The sequence below is a fragment of the Zosterops lateralis genome (genome assembly GCF_965231275.1).
Source record: "Zosterops lateralis genome assembly, chromosome: 1".
Classification (NCBI taxonomy): Eukaryota; Metazoa; Chordata; class Aves; order Passeriformes; family Zosteropidae; genus Zosterops; species Zosterops lateralis.
In genome coordinates this window covers 131736759-131756194 of record NC_139762.1, presented here as the reverse complement: position 1 = coordinate 131756194, position 19436 = coordinate 131736759, and the positions used below count along the sequence as shown (strand labels likewise).

The following is a 19436-nucleotide window of genomic DNA, read 5'->3' as shown; positions in this document are numbered from 1 at the left end:
TACAATGAATCCATCTCTGATACAATCAGCTTGTAGAGATTTGTAACAGAAATATCACAAATAAATTGAGTAGGGGGAGAAATGTGTGTGTAAGCAAGAGAAAGCATTAAACACCACATAACAGTGATGAAGAACACTGTTCCCAGCTACAGAGCTGATAAATGGGTTGTGATAAAACCTGGCACAGACATCTTGTCAGCAAAAGACCCTGCACTTTGGCAGGAGGGTGGCAGTAAGGATACAGCACATCACATTCACTCCTCTTTTTCACATTAGTTCACCATGAAATCTGACAAAAGGATGTACATATTTTAAACATGTAAAAAAACAAAGACCAACTTTAGCTCAGATTTATGAAGATGGAAGTAAACAAGACTGAAGCAAAAGACAGTGTCAAAACAACTCCTAAGGTTTCTAAAAGGTTTGTCTAATTACTAGTTTACCACTGCCAATCCAGATGCTTGGGGACACAATGAACACATAAAAGCTGGCATCCTTTGCTCCTTATGCCCTGGTCAGACCACACAGGCTTGGCCTTATGAGAATGTGAGTATGAAAATCTAAGCAAAGGAAGTGACTAGACATTATTTTATGTGAATATCACCTTCTTCTTCCATAAGATCTCACACTGAGTTTTGTTATACTAACTGCCTAAAACTTACCTTTAGTCACATCTATAATAAATCTAAACCTTTTTATGTGATTATGTCCTCTTCCTAGTGTATGCTTTCCTATGTCTACTATGTCCAACACCTACCTTATCTGTTCCCTTAAAAGTGAAAGTTGTAGGAAAATGGTTTTTCTCAAGCACTTGGGATGCCAATCCTGGTTGGTCACCATAATACAGCCATGGAAGATTATGCCTCCTGAAAAGAATTACATTGTTTTCTATAAAGAAATATAATATTTTCATCAAAGAACATTTAGAATAATAATTTCCATACAAAGCTATTAAAGACCAAAAGTTATGGAAAAGGCAACTTACCAGTAGGGTATTGAATGAATGATGCCTACCCTTGCTGTACTGACAAAAATATACTGAAACAAACCACAGGCATCAGTACTTGATGAACTCAATGAGTTCATATTCATCACACACATATTTCCAAGAGCTTGGCATGCTGTTAGATTAGAGTACAACTGCAGTGGAGAAACACAACACAGAAAAAAAGTATTTAATTACCCCTCCCTTTTGTTAGGCAGTCATAAAATTATTGTTATTTTTAAGAAGCCACTCCGAAACCTTTGTTTTCACTTGAAAGTAATTTCATTTTGTAAACACATAATATTTTTCTCAGGTATTCAGGTACTATATTTTTACAGATCTGCAGATGGCAGCATGAAAACAATACTCTCACTTTTTCAGCTTATTTTAGTTGCATCCACTAGATGGTAAAAAGTGACAGAAATGTCAAAATCTGCACTTAGAAAACAAAATAAGAATCAAAATGTTTAATACCACTTAGACTGCATAGCAAAGATGACTCCTTCAAAGACCTCAGACTGACAACTACAGATGCATGTAGTGTAAGTATTTTCTCTTCAGTTTTATGTACCTTGCTCAATTTTGGTAAACACACCAGTGCCAAGTGGCATGCAGAGATGACACCTGGCATCTGTGTGCAGGGGTCACTGCACTGGTATTAATTTGCCACCTCCTCACCCCCATTTGTGTGGGTCAGACCAGCAGCTGCTCATCACACTCAGGCAGCATCTCTGAATGGTTGAGCAGGGTGAGGCAGGCAAACAGGATAAATTTCTATCAGTGATAAAGAATGAGACCAGTGGGAGAATACATATCAGAGTTGTGTGTATGAGATGGTGATAGGAGCAAAGGTGATGTGGGAAAATCCTGAATGTAAGTCTGCTGAAATACTGACTGAGAGAACACCTGCCAGCCTGGAAACATGCCTGGGCGTCTGAAACATCCTTGAGAAGTGCAGCTGGGTACCTGAATTTCAGAGACCTCCTGAGATACCATCAATAGGCACAAACACAAGGAATGGTAACAGCAACTTATCATCTGGAAAGATGAAAAAGAGTCTAGAAGAGGGTTAGAGGGTAAAAGAGGAAAAGCATTCCAAAAGAGTAGGAAGAGGCAACTACTATTGATGGTTGTACATGAAAGAATAGAAAAAGTCTGGAAAAAACCAAAAAATTAGCTGGAGATATAAAACAATGTCATCTGTTGGCTGCACCAGGTGGTGCTGCCCTACATCAACTTATATAAAAATTACTTTTTACCCAAAATGGAGAGCGAATCTCTCCCTCCATCTTTCTCTCTCAATCTCTACACACAGGGAAGGTCCTCTGCACAAACTTTTTTATGAGCTCTCCTAGGCAGGTTACCAGACTGGCTAGGGGTGCCTGACTGCTTCCAGAATCTGCAACATTGATCATCTTTGAAGTGAAACTTCATCTGTCATCAGTTTTGAGGCCCCACTCCTGGGAGTGGTTTCTTGAGTACTGTAAAGGTGCTATTTGGAATAATACACACACAAATGGGTAATTCATCCTAAGTGCATTTGCTGCTTTCCTAATGATCATTTTGTAGCAACTGTTAGTATTGAAATGTATGCCTGCTGCTACTATTGACTGCTGCTACCACTGGAATACACATATACACTTGCTTTACTAATCATAACTATACTCACTTTACCAGTAATAATTTGTAGTAAACTCTATTAAAAAATGTAGGAAATAAAGACTCCATGTGCTTGTGTATTATGGAATCTTGCAAATCCACATTGTGATCTTTAGGGACTTCTAGACCAGGTAACCCTTTGGGTTGTGACAGACAGGGGCAAAAAGCAGAACCTGAGAAGTTAAAATCTGATTTTCAGGAGACCAATACAGAAGGGAAATGAGAATGTGTGATAACAAGAGTTGGTAAAAGGGAGGCAGAGGCACATGCCCTTCACAAGTGTCTGTGATCCTGCTGCTGCAGCCACTCTTTCACCCATGGTTACTGTCACCCAGAGCAACATAATGGTAAATAACACTTCCATATGGAAAGCAAAGCAAAGCTAAAAAGGGTGGTTCCATGGTTAGGAATAATTGAAAGTCAACTAAGAGGTGAAGAGCAGGCACCAGTAAATACTGGGTATGTAAGAAGTTAATTTTCTGAGTGATCCCTTACTGGATATGCTCATTTATATCCAAATATATGGACAGTAAGTCACATACTGTTGCTATTGTACACCACAACAACACAAAGACTGCAACTTCAGAAGGCTGGAAAAGTGACTCCTTTATTCTCAGGAAGTCTCTTCCCTTTTATACTATTCTGCACAGACCAATTTGATGGGTGACAAGAAGACAAACCTCTTCAATCACATTGATCAGACCAGAGGGACATCAAGAAAAAATCCCTCCTAGGGAAAGAATGTAAACATGTCTCTTGTTTACAGAAAATTCCCTGGGAAAGGAATTACAGAAAACCAAACATCTCAGGCACGAACCAGGGCTACAACATACTGCTAAATATTGAAGGATTTTTCTTTAACACCATTCATCTTGTGAAAATTCCAATGCTGTAGACTTGCATTAACATTGACTAGCCCTCAGTATTTCTAAGCATTCTGTATATATAATTATTTCTTTTCTATTCTCATCTCAAAATAGAATTCTTTAAAAATAAGCAAGATAACTTCAAAAAATAAAACTGACATGCTTTTATAGAGTACCATATTCTGTATAAAAAAGCAAACTGCAAACATTAATGAAACTCACCCAACAGGCAAAGGCTGAGGACTGCAGGTTTTTCAGAAACCATGCTGATGTCAGTGTTATACCCTGTAAAATAAGGAACTTTTTCACTGTCTTTGTTCACAACAACTCATCCATAATGTAACAGTCTGGAAAACTATGTCAACTAGAAGATGTCACTGATTTTTTTCTAAGAGCTTTCTATAAATATCTCAGTCTAACAATATCAGTTCAAAACACAACCATAATGCAATGATTTCTTTCACTTCACTGAATTAGACAAAGTATACAGGACAAGAGCTGAAATATTTAAGCTTTGAACATGGATTTTGTGACACAGAATTTTTTTTTACCACACAAGGGAAGTACTAACAATTTCAAGTATAAGATGTTGGCTTGATGGAAAGTCTAACTCAGGACCATACTTGTCAAATTAATTACTTCACAACCTCCTTTTTATAAATATTCATATTTGAACTACACATAGCATTCGTACATACTGTAAGCAATTGAAAAGACATATTTTCAATAAAATATTACTTAGAAGATGGCATTTCTAATAATATTAGTGTTAATAATTTCTAATGATAGTAATATTAATAAGGGAGCAAATCAATGTTTGCTATCAGAAAAACTGAAAACTGCTTTTTACTTTCCTTCCAGCGGTAGCTTTTAACATCAATTAATTTAGGAGCAAAATACATCTCTTAGCCAGAGAGCATTTCCTGAATTCAGAACTACTTGGAAAATGGTCCTAACTTTGAACAGATTTCACAATTATGAAAGTTCATTAGTTAAAACAATGAAAACCCCTTCAATCTTCTCAATAGAACGTATTTTCATTCATTAGCCAATTCAAGGACTTCAGCAATTTCATACACAATCTGAAACTTTATATGTGGCTATCTTCGTTTATAAGCTCTAAGACCAAGCAGTAAACTCAAGCCTTATATCTTTTTTCAAATGTTTTACACAAATACAAATTTCATATGATAAAAAAGTCCAGAGGCACTCATGGACTCTTCAGCATATTTTTGTGATACAAGAGTATGCTTTAAATGCACACAATTAATACAAAAGGCTACATGCTACTTGTTTTGACTTGTTTTTACATGACTGAAGTAATGTAAATTACTTCCCTTTTTCAGTTTCCAAGAGGGCATGAATTTTTAAAAGCTTACTTCATTGGAACAATGGTGTCCATACCTACATTCTATCGTGATGGAAATGATCTTACAATCACTGTGATCAGACAAAAAAGTACCACCTTTGTTTTTCAAGATGTGGAATTTGAAATATTTACTGAAAGTAAGTAATGAGAAAGCTTAAAGTGTTTTAGAATAAATACACTTACTAGCTGAGCAAAACGAACAGTTGCAACTCCCTTTGGGGGTAAGCCTTCACGAGGCAAGAAACACAACCCCCCAGTCTGAAAGAAACAGAAAAAATATTGATATTTATACACTTGTCAAAATAACTTTTCTTTTACTGAACTTCTATACAATAACCATTCTACTTACTAGAATGTTTGGGCTGTTGCAGTCACAAGACTTGCTTACTTGGATGAATGTCTTTTCACATCTTACACACCTATGGATCACGAACATGAAGAATGCACTTAAAATGTAGCTAAGTATGATATTTAGTCCTCAGTGAAAGCTGATTACATAGCATGCCCAGGAACAACATCAGCAACTTCACTAGTTTGAACTGAAATTCAAAAGTTATTACTGATCTGCTTCTACTATCAGTGAAGTAGAAAACAAATCAAATAATTAATTAATTAATTTGCTTCCAATCCAAAGTCTGCCAGACAAAAAACCCAAGCTGCTGGCCATATAAGGACTTCAGTGAGCACAAAACACAGTGGGTTTGACACAGGATTTCCAATTCCCTGCCTGCATTCCAAAGATACAGTCTGTTCCTCAGGAATATTCCATTTAAACTACCATGACACGTTCAAATTTATCATCACAAAAGGCAAAGAGCACCCACCTGCTTCCTGATGCATCTGAGGCAGAGAAGGAATGCTCACTTCCATTACAACGTAAGCACAATGCTTCAGCAAGCAAAACGCCATCGATGCTTCTTTCCACTAAGCAGATAAGAAAAGCAACTGTGATAAAACTCCCTGATGCAAAGTGTCACACAGGTTAAGGCAAGTGTGAAAAAATTCAGCATCTGTGCAGATCTAAAATAAGTCCAAAGAGTTTACTTTGAAAAAATCAAGAGCATAACATGCAAAAAATATCCACTATAAATGCCCATTAATGTACGTATGCATATGCACATACAGTTTAGTTTTAAATGAGAAATGCAGCATTTCATGTCTGGTTTGCCTGTTCCTCTTATTTATTCTGAATAAGATTTCAAAAAAAGGCCTCATTGCAAAGCAAAAGTTCAAAACAACAAGTTTGCAAATTACTGAGGGAAAAAATTACATTTCATTTGAAATGATTCACAGAAATGTCACAACTTCCAAGTTTCAAAACTGCATCTTCCATCAACTATATCATCTGGCAAGAGATCTCAAATCTAATTATTAGAAAAAAAAACCCAAACCAAAGAGAATCAAAAAAAATACAGTACTGATGTACCTGCATGTCAAATTACAGAATCAGCTTTGTTCTCAATATTTTATCATAATGGCCTGGAATGTATTTTGTAACTCTCATAAAGTTTAAGGTAGAAAACTGGTATCCAGTGTTTTCCAGATTCCTAGGAAAATTTAAAATTATTGCTCTGGAAAATAGTGATTCTCCAATATACTTTGTTGGAAATGTAACCAAAGTGGACATTTGTAATACTTATTCAGACAATTATAGGCATTCCATGTCTTTGAAAATAAGGAAAACTAGAGGTCACAAGAGCTTTTATGTTTTACACCACTGTAAAACTGATGAAAACTGTACTTTGGTCTTATGTTTCTGCTATGCAGAAGAAGCAAAAATCCATTTAACACAAACACTAAATTTAAGATTATTTTTGTGTCTCCTGAGAAACATCTGCAACTACTAGAGGGCATCAAGTATGCACAGATATAGAGAAGCACAGGTATAGGGAAGCACATCTCATAAAGTCACAGGTACAGGTGTCTCAGGGAGGCATGAAATCCACTGACACGAATGCACAGCCTTTTGCTTGGTGTGCTCAGCCTGTTCTCTTCCACCTACTCATACAGGTACAATTCCTTTACTGCCCTTTATACTTCAAAACATTGTAATGTTTTTATAGTCTACATTGACATTGTTTTTATTCCAACTTTAATGACAATGGAACTTTAATCCCATTGCCAAAGAGCTTGAAGGAAGTGATAGACCAGTATTTATTTATGGAATGTTTGCATAATAGTTTTGTATTGCAATAGTACAGATTTATCCCCTGTCTTTCAGAAATGATGATTAAGACCAAGAGCAATGTTGAATTTTTACATTAGACATGAAAACAAATGCAAAATATTATTTCTTATTTAACAGAAGAGCATATCTTAGTAAACTCAAATATCTAAAACAAGTGCTATCATCTCATAATTGGCATATATTTTTACCTAGTATTTCATGATCAGGGCATTTACAATTTCCTTTTGAAGTCAGGCCATTGGGGCAAGTAATACAATTCCATCCATCTTGAGTAACTCCACTCTAAAATAAAACATAAAACTATTAGAATTTTCAAAAATATAGAGATCACCCAGTATCTGTGAAGGATGCCTTATCCAGCCATTAGTAACTAGAAAATGTGTTCAGATAAAACATTGATAACATTAATGAAGCTTTTAAAGATAAAAAAAGGCTAAATGATCTAGCAAAAGTAATTTCCAGCAGACACACACAAAAAAGTTAAGCACTTCCAAACCGTTAGCTTACATCCTTCAGGGAAAATTAAAATTATAATGCCTACAAAAAGATTGAATAAACATAATATTGCATATGTAGACATTTTGCATATAAATTGCATATTGCAATTGCACATAAATATACAGAAGTAACAGAAATGGAAGCGCTCTAAGTGAAGCAGTTTATATAATTGTTTGGAATTTTGCACCTATTCCAGACAGTTCACATCCACACTTATTTTATAATATGAAGTAACTGTACTACAGATAAAAACCACTGAGGAAAATGTAGGTAACTGCTTTTCCTCAAGTGCTACTGATGTTACTCCCCTCTCCACTACCATCATTTTATCCTTGCAAAAGCCTTGGCAGTACATCAAGGGCAAATGCCACCATTGTAGGAAAGAGGAAGAAACAGCAAAAGATCACAACATGAAAGGATATGTGCCAAAGTCTTTGTCTAATGCAGTAAGAAGATGGAAAGAAAAGGGAAATTACCTACACAGCCCATTAGCCATTGAACACCTAACTGAGGCAAGTAAGCTGCTCTCCTGAGAGTTCTTTACAGTTATTGAAGGGAAAGGAGTATTCAGGAAGGCTTCACCCTCAAAGGTTGATTTGCTGGAAAAATACATTTCTTTGCTTACTATAGTGGGAAAAATCTGGTTAAGCCTGGTGTCTCTGGATCAATGCTGAGATTATGATACAAAATTATAGCTTAAGTTGTCAAGGAAGGTCAGAAGAACTGATCAAGCTATAATTATGATTAAAGTAAGATAGTAGGAACAGCTCATTTTGAAGTAAGAAGATGAAATATCACAGATCGTGAAGATACAGCCTAAATATTATAATAATAGTATTTACATAAATAACAGTTAAGACACCTATGAGCTGAAAAGCATCTTTAACATTGTACAGAGTTGTGCTCTCTGGGCAAGGACAAAGCAGAGAAGAAATGCAGTGGAAGGAGCTTAAACACTTTAAAAACATCTTTTTTTGTCTATGGGGTCAAATTTGTAATGAAAAAAACCTGCAAAATAATAGAAATAGACAATTCTGAATTGAAAAAAAAAAAATACTACATATAAGCATGGTCTGAAAAATTCCCAATCAAAGAGTATTATGCAAAAATATTTTTAATGGTTAACTTACAGTCAGGATAAAATTTAAAATTAAAAACCCCATAATGGTTATGATTAGTATTTTATCATTATGGCAAACATGAAACATTCAATACTTACCATATTTTCTGGGCATTTTTCACAAGTAACAGAGAACCCACCATTACTAGCAACCATCCTGTATCCTGGCTCACATACACAGGAACTACCTGAAGCAAACAAAACAAATGCACTTTTAATCTCTATAAAACTGACTGGTTGAAACAGAATACTAAGAACAACTACTATTGTTCTCAAGAGATCAGGATGGATCATTAGATAGACACATAAAACACTTGAATGAGATGTGAATGAAAATCATCTTGTTTTTTAAAAAATGCCTGTTTTACAGTTTGCACACAGATGTTTTAGGAGAATGTTACAATCCTGACTGATCTACCAGGGTGGAACAGGGACCCAAAGCTTGTGTTTTGTGGGTTTTTTAATGAAACCAAATTTACCAGTTGGTCTGTAACAGATATGATCTCTCCATCTAATCTTGCCACAGCCTTTCCTCCCTACAACACCAGCATTATATGTCTATATACAGGTTTTATATTTTCAATTTGAAGTCTAAAACTGACACCAAAATGTGCTCCTATGAAAAGTTTTTTTCAAAATATAACTGCAGTATGAAAAGCTGTTTTAAACTAAAGGCTTTTCAAATTGTACATGGGGATCAAAGTTTATATTGATTGGTTTTCAGTGAGTGCACAGAAGATACTTAACATTTGATATGAAATTTAACACTATTTTCATGGCACAGTATAATGCCCATCTGCTAGTGCTCAACAACCTTCAAGAAATTTTTCCTGACTCAGTGTCAAGAACTTCTCTGTGTACTTCTAAACAAATACCACAAACCAAAACTGATTGCATGTACTAATCAACTGTTTTTAATGTTTAAGCTTATTGAACTGTGTAGGCAAAAATAATGTCAAATTCTGTGGAAAGTTTAATAACCTTAAAGTAAATTCTAACGCAACCAGTTGTACAGAAACATCTGTCAAAGTGGTCGAATATTTCTACTTAATTCTAACGAAGAAAAAGCTCAATTGGATTAGATCAATGAAAAGTTTGAGTTGTGACATTCACAGTGACAATACCTAGATTTTTAGGCATGTCACCTGAAAGCAGAATCCAGACTGATGAGCTGGCCAGGGAGTGTATGGGCAACCACAAGTGGAATTCAGTCAAGATGCAAAGAGCACTGAGTGGCACCTACCTACACTGCTCCAGTCAGATCTGCAGGAAAAAATAAACCCTCGACCTCCCCTCGGAATTTTCCTCTCCTTGATGCCCTTTATTTAGAGGAAGATTCAGCCTAAAAGGGAGTTATGGATCTAGACACCCACTTTATCAGGAGATCTGAAAACAAGTAGTGTATTTTTTCCAGTAAGTGAACTAAGGGATTAGTCTTTAGGGCACCATGTGGTGGAAAAGGTGAGCAGTTTTCACACAGCTGTGAACACAGCCCTCCACATCACTGCTTCTGACTCAAGTACCAGCTCTGAAGAAAGATGTTGTTGGGTCTCAGTCTCTAATTTGTACACGCAACAGGGAACTCCCGCTCTTGCTGGACTGTGTATTTATAAAATATGGACTCTAACATGTCCTTATGCCCTAAAGAAAGCAGCCAACTATCTGTACTTTCCATTTAGGACTGCCACGCTGGGTTTTATCCGCTCCAAGTTCCCGTGCGGGACTTGGACTGGCAGAGGCACAGCCCGAGGGATCTCAGACACTTTGTATCTCAGACACTTAAGTTTTACAAGGTGTTCGAAGTTACAGAAGTGTTCTAGAACACAATTTCAGGGTCCTGTGGAATTTTACATATGAAAATGTAAATAAAATATAATGCTTGAGGAAATAAAGGGTATTACAAAAGCGCTGAAAGTAATTTCTCTGAGCTGCATCTCAGATACATCAGAGCTGTGCTGAGGCCTCTCAGGTCTTTGCGGGATGCTGGCGCCTTCGGGCCTTTACCAGACGTGCTCCAGCGAGGCTGTTTCCCCTCCCCAGCCCAAGCCCCAAGTGTACATCTCCCGCTGCCGGGGGCGGGCCCAGCGCGGAGCCGCCCGAGCCCCGCCTCCCCCGTGGCTCACCGCCGGCGCTGTGCCGCTGGTATGCCCCGCAGGGCGCGCAGGCCAGGCGGGAGCCGTCGAAGTAGCGGTGGGCGCCGCAGTCGGCGGGGCGCTGGAGCGGGACGGAGAAGCCGCGGGCGGGGGGCAGCGCCGCCGTCAGCGCCACGAGCAGCGCGGCAGCGGCGGCCCCACGGCCCCGCGTCGCCATGGCCACCGCGCGCCTCGCCCGCCCGCGCCCATTGGCCAGAGCCGCGCGGTACGGCGAGCGCCGGGGGCCCGCCGCCGCAGCACGCGAAGCGTTCGCTGTGCGGGCCGGGGGAGGGGCCACAAGCCCGAGTTTATACATTTGATCCACAGAGAGTTTTGTTCGTCTTGTGCGAGATCAGGAGCGAGAAACGGACGGACGCTGGGCCCGGTTTGCACTTTCCGGTACCTCGTCTCTAGAAGTAGTGCATCATAAAAATGTAACACCTGTTTGTAATTTCTCCCCAGAAAGGGAAGTGGTAACAAGGTGAAAACACAAAATGCCTAGAACAATGGATGCTCAGCCAAAGTTACTCCCCTTTACCTTTACACCTTTGTCACACTCTTGTTCACATTCCACAGAATGACAGAATGAATATCTCCAGTGAGGGAGACTCATAACCTCTCTGGGCACAGTAAAGTTCTTCATGCTCAGGTGGAACTTTCTGTGCCTGTTTCTGCCTGTTGCCTTTTCTCTCATTCCCTCAGGTGTCACCAAAACTTTGCAAGACACTGTGTCCTGCATTTTAGTTATTTCTCATTGTCCCTCTCCTGCGTGCTAATTGCCTAACTATTATGATTTTCGGCATTAGCATGTTTTATTTCTCACCGGATGAATTTTGTTGGCTCAACAACCTATAAAAGGTTGAGTTGATGTTTTCAAGTCGAATTGTCCCCAGGCTCTAGCTCATGTAGAATTGACATTTTTCTACCGGTGTGCTAGATTTGTGGAAACCTACACCTTGTACCCTGCACAGGATAAACAGTCTTGTTTTTCTAAACAAGATTGTATTTTTTGAGAGAGCTCCTAAAGTCGGCAAGGTTAATCTACCATAAATAGTTTGGTTGGTTGTGGGTTGGTTTTTTTTATTTTGTTATTTTATTTTTTTTTCCCTAAGGAAAATGGAGCAGACAAGTACTGGATATGCACAGAAAGACAGGGGAGAACACGTAAAGACAGGGAAGGCAGGTACGATAAACATTAGGATAAAATGCCTCGCTTGCACAAGCAAAGTACTCTGCCTCTGCCTTCCACTTAATCTTGAACGTTTCCTTCTTCTCTTCCATTCCTCCTTTCCTGTCCCAGCCCAGGCCGGAGCCGGCCCCGAGCTGGTGACAAATCGTCTCTGGGAACTGGCAGCGCAGCGGAGAGCGGCGCCTCAGGCTCGGCACGCGCCGGCGCTGAGGGGAATGCGCCTGAGGCGAACGCGCAGCGCGGCAGCGGCGCGTTCCCTGTGTCACCGATCTCTGTTTACAGCTCTGTCACCGTGCAGATCTATAACCATACAGATCTATTACTACACAGCTCCCTCAGATTGACTTAGACGGGAAGCGCGCACCCGCGTGCAGGGCAGAAAGCGCCTGCGCACTGCCCGCGGCGTGAGTCCCACCCGCGCGCCGACGGGGGCGCGCGCGGCCCGCGCAGGCGCAGCGGCAGCGAAGGGGGCGGGGTCCCGGCGCCGCGGCGTTCCCGCCCCGCTCCGCCCCGCCCGGTGGGTGCGCGCGCAGGCCGCGCTCGCGGGCCGGAAGCGCTCGCGCGGCGCAGCTTCCCCTCGGCGTTGGGGGCGGGGGGGCAGCGGAGGCGGCGCCATCTTGGCGGAGCCGGGAGGTGCGGGGCTCGTCCGAGCGGCGCGTCCGGTGGGTGCGCGGATGGATGGATGGATAGATGGATAGATGGATGGCGTGAGGGACAGAGCACGCCTCCCCCGGGGTGTGGCATGCGGCCGAGAGGGCGGCGCGGAGTTTGCCGGTTCTCGGTTGCCCGACCTTCGCGGAACCGCTGCGTAGCGGTTCCGTGTGCCCCGGCCTCCTCCAGATCCCTGGGCTTCCAACCCCTCTTCCCTGCTCCCGGTGCCTTTGCCAGCCCCGTCGCGGTGTCGGGAAGCAGGCGGTGCTGCGTGGGGGCGGAGCAGCGGCGGCTGTGGCCGGTGTGGGGCGGGCGGGCTCCCCTGCCCGTTCCCGGCCCCGCTGCCCGCGGCCCCTCCGCCCCAGCAGCGCCTGTTACCGGCGGGGCGACCCGCTCGGACCGTGTGGCGGGCCCGGCCGCACCGCTCGCTCACCCTTTCCTTCAGCACTGTGAAAACGGCTATTGGCAGCAGCCTGCTTCCTCTCTGTTCAGGCTTATTTTGAGGAACGGAATAAGAAACTTTGCCTTGTTCCTCTGAGTGTTCTATGCTGGTCCGGTTTCGTAGTCGGGGTGTTTCTGTGGGTGCTCTTTCTAGCTTGTAGTCTGTACAAGCTGTAATCTTTCAGTGTTATGATAAAAATGCTAGTCTAGTGCAGGCTTAATTTCCTACTGTGTTTACAAGTTGTGGATTATTTTAATGGCTTTAATGTTTGGAATATCCCGAGGCTGTGGAAGAATAGGTATTGTACTGTTTTTTAGCCAATTTTGCTCATATATAACATTTTATAAAACTGTGTATACTTCTGTGCTTTTGAGTTGTGGCATGAAGTCGTTTATTTATTCTCCAAATCTTTGCTCTCTGAAGTCCTTTTTCAGTTAATAAATTGCTCTTACTTTTCATGACAAGTCAACTCTTTTTGGTGATGCACTTTTAAGTTGTTGGATGGCTTGTCTATGCTTCCTACCCATGTGTGATTGTTTACTATACAGTCAGTAAGAGCTGTTATTTGAACTTGCATTTGTTCATGGACTTCTTAGAGATCCCGTTATGATCTGGAATCACTGTGTCTGGTTTTCACTGCTGAAGGTTGTGTATTGTATCCCTGGTGCGCCGTGGAGAACTTGCTGTTTATCACCGAAGAATTGTGGAGGAGAGCTGTTGTGAATGATGTTTAAAAGTTGGGATAAGAAAGTGGAGTTGTGGATCCAGAAGTACCACAGATTAAATACATCATGAAGTAGCAGGGCAGCGGATTTGCTTTTTCAAGACACGAAGGTGCTGTGTGAAAATTCTGCCCTTGAATTCTCCATGCTTTTTGGCCCTGCCCTTGCATCTGTTGAGAAGAACCTGTTGTAAAGTGTTCTGGGTCTGTCTGGGATGGAGTTAACGTTCTTCACAGCAGCCCATACAGTTCAGTTTGGATTTGTGGCTAAAAGGATGTTGACAACACATCGGTGTTTTGGCTGTGGCTGACCAGCACTTGCACACTATCGAGGCTTTATCTGTTTTCCCTACTCTGTTCCTCCAGTGAGTGTGCTCAGAGTAGGTGAGAAGCTGGGAGGGACATGGCTGGGACAGGTGACCCAAACTCACCAAGGGGATTTTCTGTGACACATAACGTCATGCTGGGCAACAAAAACTGAGGTAGAGGATGAAGTATTTTGATGGTTTTGGTTTCTTTGGGGGATTTTTTCCTTGGCTCACAAGGGGTGTTGTTGTTTAGAGGAAGGCTGGACATCAGTCAGCCTGTGGGAGGTGGTGAGTGGTTTCCTTTGTTTTGTGTTTTGCTTTCCACTGATGAAACTGTCTTGACCCACAAGATTCTTGACTTTGTTGTTTGCCATCCTGCTGATGGGGAAGAGGAGTGAACAATCGGCTGTGTGGGTGCTCAGCTGCTGGCTGGGGTCAACTCACCACTAAAGTACAGGGAACAGATGGTCTTTAGTGAAGTTTCTAAATGGGCAGTTGTTATTGGTTTGTTGTGCTTGCAGGGTACTGGTGGAGAAGTGATGTGGAGTCCATTAGTGACAGAATTTGGGCTTTGCTCTTGTTTTGCTAAGTTCAGGTGGTGTGACAGTTATGGTTATTGATAACTTGTCATCGGGATCTAGTGCTTTATAGAGCAAGGTTTGTAGGAGGAGTATTCTCAAATGCACAGAGTGTTGGGTTGTTGTGTTTGCAGTAATTTGCTCAAAGGCTGGTGTTTGTTCTGAGACTGTTGTGCTATTTATTGTGTGATGTTAGAAAACGTTGAAAATCAAGGCATGTTAAGTCAGTGTATTCAAGCTTTTCTTGTTCTTATGTTTGAAAGGCAGTAGACTAAGGATATAGGGAAAATACTGAAGTTGGCTTTGTAAATTTAGGTACTTGAAGTTTCTCCTTGTTGGATATTTTTGCTCTTTCATTTGATGGTTTTCACTGTGCATGTTAAGTGCAGTGCTGCACTGGTTGGTAGCGTACAGATGGAGTTTGAAACCAGGTGGATTTCAGAAGAATGGATATGTCGTGTATGGATGGACCTAAACACCTTTCAAGAACTCAGTTGAGAACTGTTCCTTGATACACTGTCAGTCTGTTTTATTGCAACAGTTCAGTGTGGGACAATTGATGACCAAGTTATCTCATCGTATTTTCATTGTTTCCAGAAGTCAACTTAAATTTTGAATTTCTTTTGCTTCTAAAATGGAAACAGATGCAGTGCCTGGCATCTTGGAACATGGAAGGAGTTCTTCACATGGGTTCATAACATGCTTGGCTTTAGTATTAGCCACTGCTATGGATGGGCTGCAGCAGTGTAGCACAGTGTGTAAAGCAAAGTACAGGTATCAGCCATTAATTATGTTTCGTTTTCTTTCCACAGTTAAGTTGATTTTACAGAATTTATCAGGTCTCCAAAGCAGAAACAGGTAAGCTGCCAAAAGCTTAACACTTCTCACTGAGTATTGTGACAAGATCATACACAGCGTTTTTTCCTCACAGACTGGTGGCTGACAACTAGGATTTGCTTGTGGCCGCTGCAGTTAATACTCTGACTACGCCAAAGAAACAACAGTTTTGAATGCTGAGAAAACATACATTATTGAACAGAACTGATCACTGGGTAGAGCAACTTGTCAAAGCAGTAAAGTCATCACTGTGAATTACTTCATTTTCCAGTGACATAGTTATTCTTTTTCTTTTCTCCTTTTATCAGCTAGTGTCCTGTTCAAAAGTAAAGTGGATTTTTTTGTTCCATAGGAGTGGGCAGAGATCTCTGGCATATAGTAACTATGCCCTGAAAGACTTGAGGTGTTCTTTAGGTATTGTGGATGGTGAGGAGTGACTTAGGTGGATTTTGTTGCCCTTTGGGTAGGGAATATTGATAGATTTGTGCACATGTGCTGGTGGAGTAACTAATTGTTCTGACTAATCAGCATTCAGTGAATTGTGTTTTAATCTTGTTCTCGTGAACTTGCCCGTTTTTTGATACCTTCTCTCTTGATGAGACAAGGGCATCCATTAAAAAGGCTCTAGCTTCTTAAGTGATAAGATACTGTACTAGCTGAGTACTAAAAGACGTGCTATCATGTGTACCTTTTTGTCTGCAGGTGATTTTTGCTGTGGGTTGAGCTCAGCATGGCTGTAGTCATCCGTTTACAGGGGCTTCCTGTTGTTGCGGGTCCTCCAGATATTCGTCGTTTCTTCTTGGGATTGAATATTCCTGATGGAGGTGTGCATATTATTGGAGGAGAGATTGGGGAGGCTTTTATTATATTTGCAACAGATGAAGATGCCCGGCGTGCCATGAGCTGCTCGGGAGGGTTTATCAAGGACTCGCGCATAGAGCTCTTTCTCAGCAGCAAGGCAGAGATGCAGAGTACCATAGAAATGAGCCGAAAACGATTTGACCGTGGGGGACGAGAAAGTATGTCTGGCTCTAGAAGAACAGGTACTAATGGTTCTAGTACATCAAGTGTTGGAGATATACCACATTTAGTTACAGCTTCTCCAAAAGGAATAAGAAAACCTAGTTATGGGCCACCAAATCGCCTGGAGGCTGGTTTCCATACCAACGGCACCCGATATGGTGATATGGGTATACCTAAGTCAAACTACCAGTTAAGAAAGGATTCTCACCCGTTTCACCCAGATGATCATTACTTATTTCTGCGTGGTATACCTTACGCTGCCACAGAAGTTGAAGTACGTGCGTTCCTATCGGGGATACGTGTGGATAAAGTGATTCTGATAAAGCACCACAATGGTTTAAACAATGGCGATTGCTTGGTGAAATGTGCCACACCTGGTGATGCCTTAAAAGGACTTAAACGCCATCGACAGTACCTGGGTCAGAGGTTTATAGAAATTAGTCCAACTACAGAGGAACGGTGGCTTGAATGCGGTGGGAGTTTAGACGTGCCAGATGAAAGGGATCACTTTTTCTGTGAAGACCATTCTCCAAGAAGTTCAGACTACACGCATTTAAGGAAGCATTCTCGTTCAAGATCACCAAGGAGACAAAGAACGCATTCTCGTTCATCTCCCAGTCAGGAATATTACATACACTTAAGAAATCTATCTTTTAATGTGGAGAAGAGAGATTTGAGGGATTTTTTTCCTGATCTGGATTTACACAGCAAACAGATCAAGATTCTGACAGATATGCATCAGAAAAGGACTAGAGATGCATTTTTGGTGCTAAGGAATGAGAGGGAATATCAGGCCGCTTTGGAATGTCATAGAAAGGTTCTTCACAGTCGTCCTGTGTACATTTTTCCAATTTCAAGAAAGTCAATGTTGAAAATAATTGACTCCTGTGAGAGGAAAAGATCGCTGGACAGAGATCACCTTGGACAGGCCATACCAGAAAAAAGTTACCGGGAAGGTCATTCCAGCCCTAAAAATTGTGTTTATATAAGGAATTTTCCATTTGATGTGTCAAAAATGGAAGTGCAAAAGTTCTTTTCGAGATTTGATATTGACGAAGATGATATTTACTTGCTCTATGATGAAAAAGGAGTTGGACTGGGAGAAGCACTAGTGAAGTTTAAATCTGAAGAACAAGCTATGAAAGCAGAAAATTTAAATCGTCAAACATTTTTGGGAACAGAAGTTTTAATAAGACTTATATCTCAAGATCAGATGGAGAAGTTTGGTGTAGCTGCACCATTATCTGCACCAAATCAAATGCACGGTCATTCACATCTGTATGACAGAAGTGACCTCTCCCGTCCAGTTGGTTCATCCTCTGGGCCACCACAAGGGCCACCCATGCATTCATTTGGTCCCCCTGGGAACTTCAGGCATCATTCTGAATTTAGACATCCCTCTGAGGACTTCATGTGCCCTCCTAAGGATTTTAGGGGTCCACCGCCCCTCATGGATTTTGGTGGTGACAGTGAACCTTTTGGCAGAATGGAGTTTGGGAATAATAAAATGGGAAATTTTCCTGAAGGAAGATTAATGCCAGATCCAAATTTCAGTGGTGGTTCCGGACGTGCTGTTCCTATTCTGTTGAAAAATTTACCTTTTAAAGCTACTCCTAATGAGATTCTGGATTTTTTCTATGGCTACAGAGTGATTCCGGAGTCAGTTTCTGTGCAGTACAATGAGCAAGGATTACCTTCTGGTGATGCCATCGTGGCTGTGACAAACTATGAGGAAGCCATGGCTGCTATTAATGAACTCAACGATAGGCCCATTGGTCCTCGGAAAGTTAAGTTGAGTTTGCTGTAGAGGAGGAAAAGATGCTCTAATAACACGTTCTAGGTTTGACAATATTGACAGTTACTTTAACTTTTAATTACTGGAAGATGCAAAAGTGTTTCCATCAATGGTTGTAAATAATACCCAGTTCAGTTGTTTAGCTCTTGGTTGAAATACCAAGGTTGAAATGTAGGATATTGAGTATCATACATCAAGGTATTAAGGGATGGAGTTGTAATGCTTTGGGTTGTTTGTGGGGTTTTTTATTTTTATTTTTATTTTTTTTTTTAAGATCAATTCCAGCCTTATGTCTTTGCATCAAATGAAAACGTAAGTGCTGGTTGACTGACCACACAAACGGTTCAAATACAAGATTTTCAGTGCTACCTGCATTAGTAAATGAGAATTCTTACTGAGGTTAGCTTAGTAAAATTTTAAAAATTACTGATATTTTTGTTTCTTTTTGTGCAAACTTTTCAGGTTTTATTCGGTTTCATGTGTTTGCAGGCATTCCTGTTTAAGAGCTTCCTGTTCTCATTAGCTGGCTTTGCAACTTTTTTAAAATAAAAAGGAAATTGCCATTTAAATTTGTGTCTTATATTTAAAACTTGTGTAGTTAATGGTCTCAACTATTATGCTCAGCAACTCTGGGTCTTGATGAGAATTGATGCTGCTTTATCTGGAGAGTGAACTGGTAGTTTGTCAGCACAGCAAAGAATGGGTAGTTTACAGAGATTGCAGAGGCTGTGTTCATCAGTTAGGCTTTTTTTCTCACTCACCTTGAGGAGGAAAATGAATGCTGGAGTTAGATCAAGAATTCTGATTTCAGTGGTTTTATCTTCATATGCTGCATAATATGAATACTAATTGGCTAATGATGTCTGGATGCATTCCAGGTCAATCTCTGATTAGTTTTAACTGACATCTGTCACTGGCAACCACCACGCTGACAACCAACTATGTTATTTTCTTACATAATAAAATAAATGCTTACATCAGCATTTAGAACATGTTGTTTGCATTGGCTTGTTACCAGCATATTTAAATATTTGTCCACTGCATCTTTAATAGCTTTAAGGACGGAGCTGTTTGG

General features: G+C 40.8%; 2 protein-coding genes across 3 annotated transcripts in view; one reads left to right on the top strand and one right to left on the bottom strand.

The window, feature by feature from the left end:
* The window catches only part of TMEM67 (transmembrane protein 67), a 30345-nt gene extending 21483 nt beyond the window's left edge, over window positions 1-8862 (bottom strand). Inside the window, exons 1-8 of the mRNA XM_083872017.1 lie at window positions 8785-8862; window positions 7256-7349; window positions 5704-5803; window positions 5229-5298; window positions 5063-5137; window positions 3733-3795; window positions 986-1140; window positions 758-866 (exon numbers count right to left, since the gene is read on the bottom strand). Coding sequence (XP_083728143.1) covers window positions 758-866; window positions 986-1140; window positions 3733-3795; window positions 5063-5137; window positions 5229-5298; window positions 5704-5803; window positions 7256-7349; window positions 8785-8841 — 723 coding nt within the window. The 5' untranslated portion in view covers window positions 8842-8862. The remainder of the gene's footprint in view (window positions 1-757; window positions 867-985; window positions 1141-3732; window positions 3796-5062; window positions 5138-5228; window positions 5299-5703; window positions 5804-7255; window positions 7350-8784) is intronic.
* A 3720-nt stretch (window positions 8863-12582) lies between these two features.
* RBM12B (RNA binding motif protein 12B) lies at window positions 12583-18930 on the top strand. Of its 2 annotated transcripts, none has more exons than XM_083857973.1 (3): window positions 12583-12668; window positions 15519-15564; window positions 16246-18930. In XM_083857973.1, exon 3 carries the CDS (start codon window positions 16274-16276, stop codon window positions 18371-18373), a length of 2100 nt encoding a protein of 699 aa, XP_083714099.1. In that variant the 5' UTR covers window positions 12583-12668; window positions 15519-15564; window positions 16246-16273; the 3' UTR covers window positions 18374-18930. The 2 variants fall into 2 exon arrangements, with proteins under 2 accessions (XP_083714099.1, XP_083714100.1); XM_083857974.1 differs by having other exon boundaries at window positions 12615-12639.
* The last annotated feature ends 506 nt before the right edge of the window (window positions 18931-19436 follow it).

Coding starts and splice junctions, on each gene's coding strand:
- RBM12B (XM_083857973.1), top strand. CDS start 16,274: ATGGCTGTAGTCATCCGTTTACAGGGGCTTCCTGTTGTTGCGGGTCCT.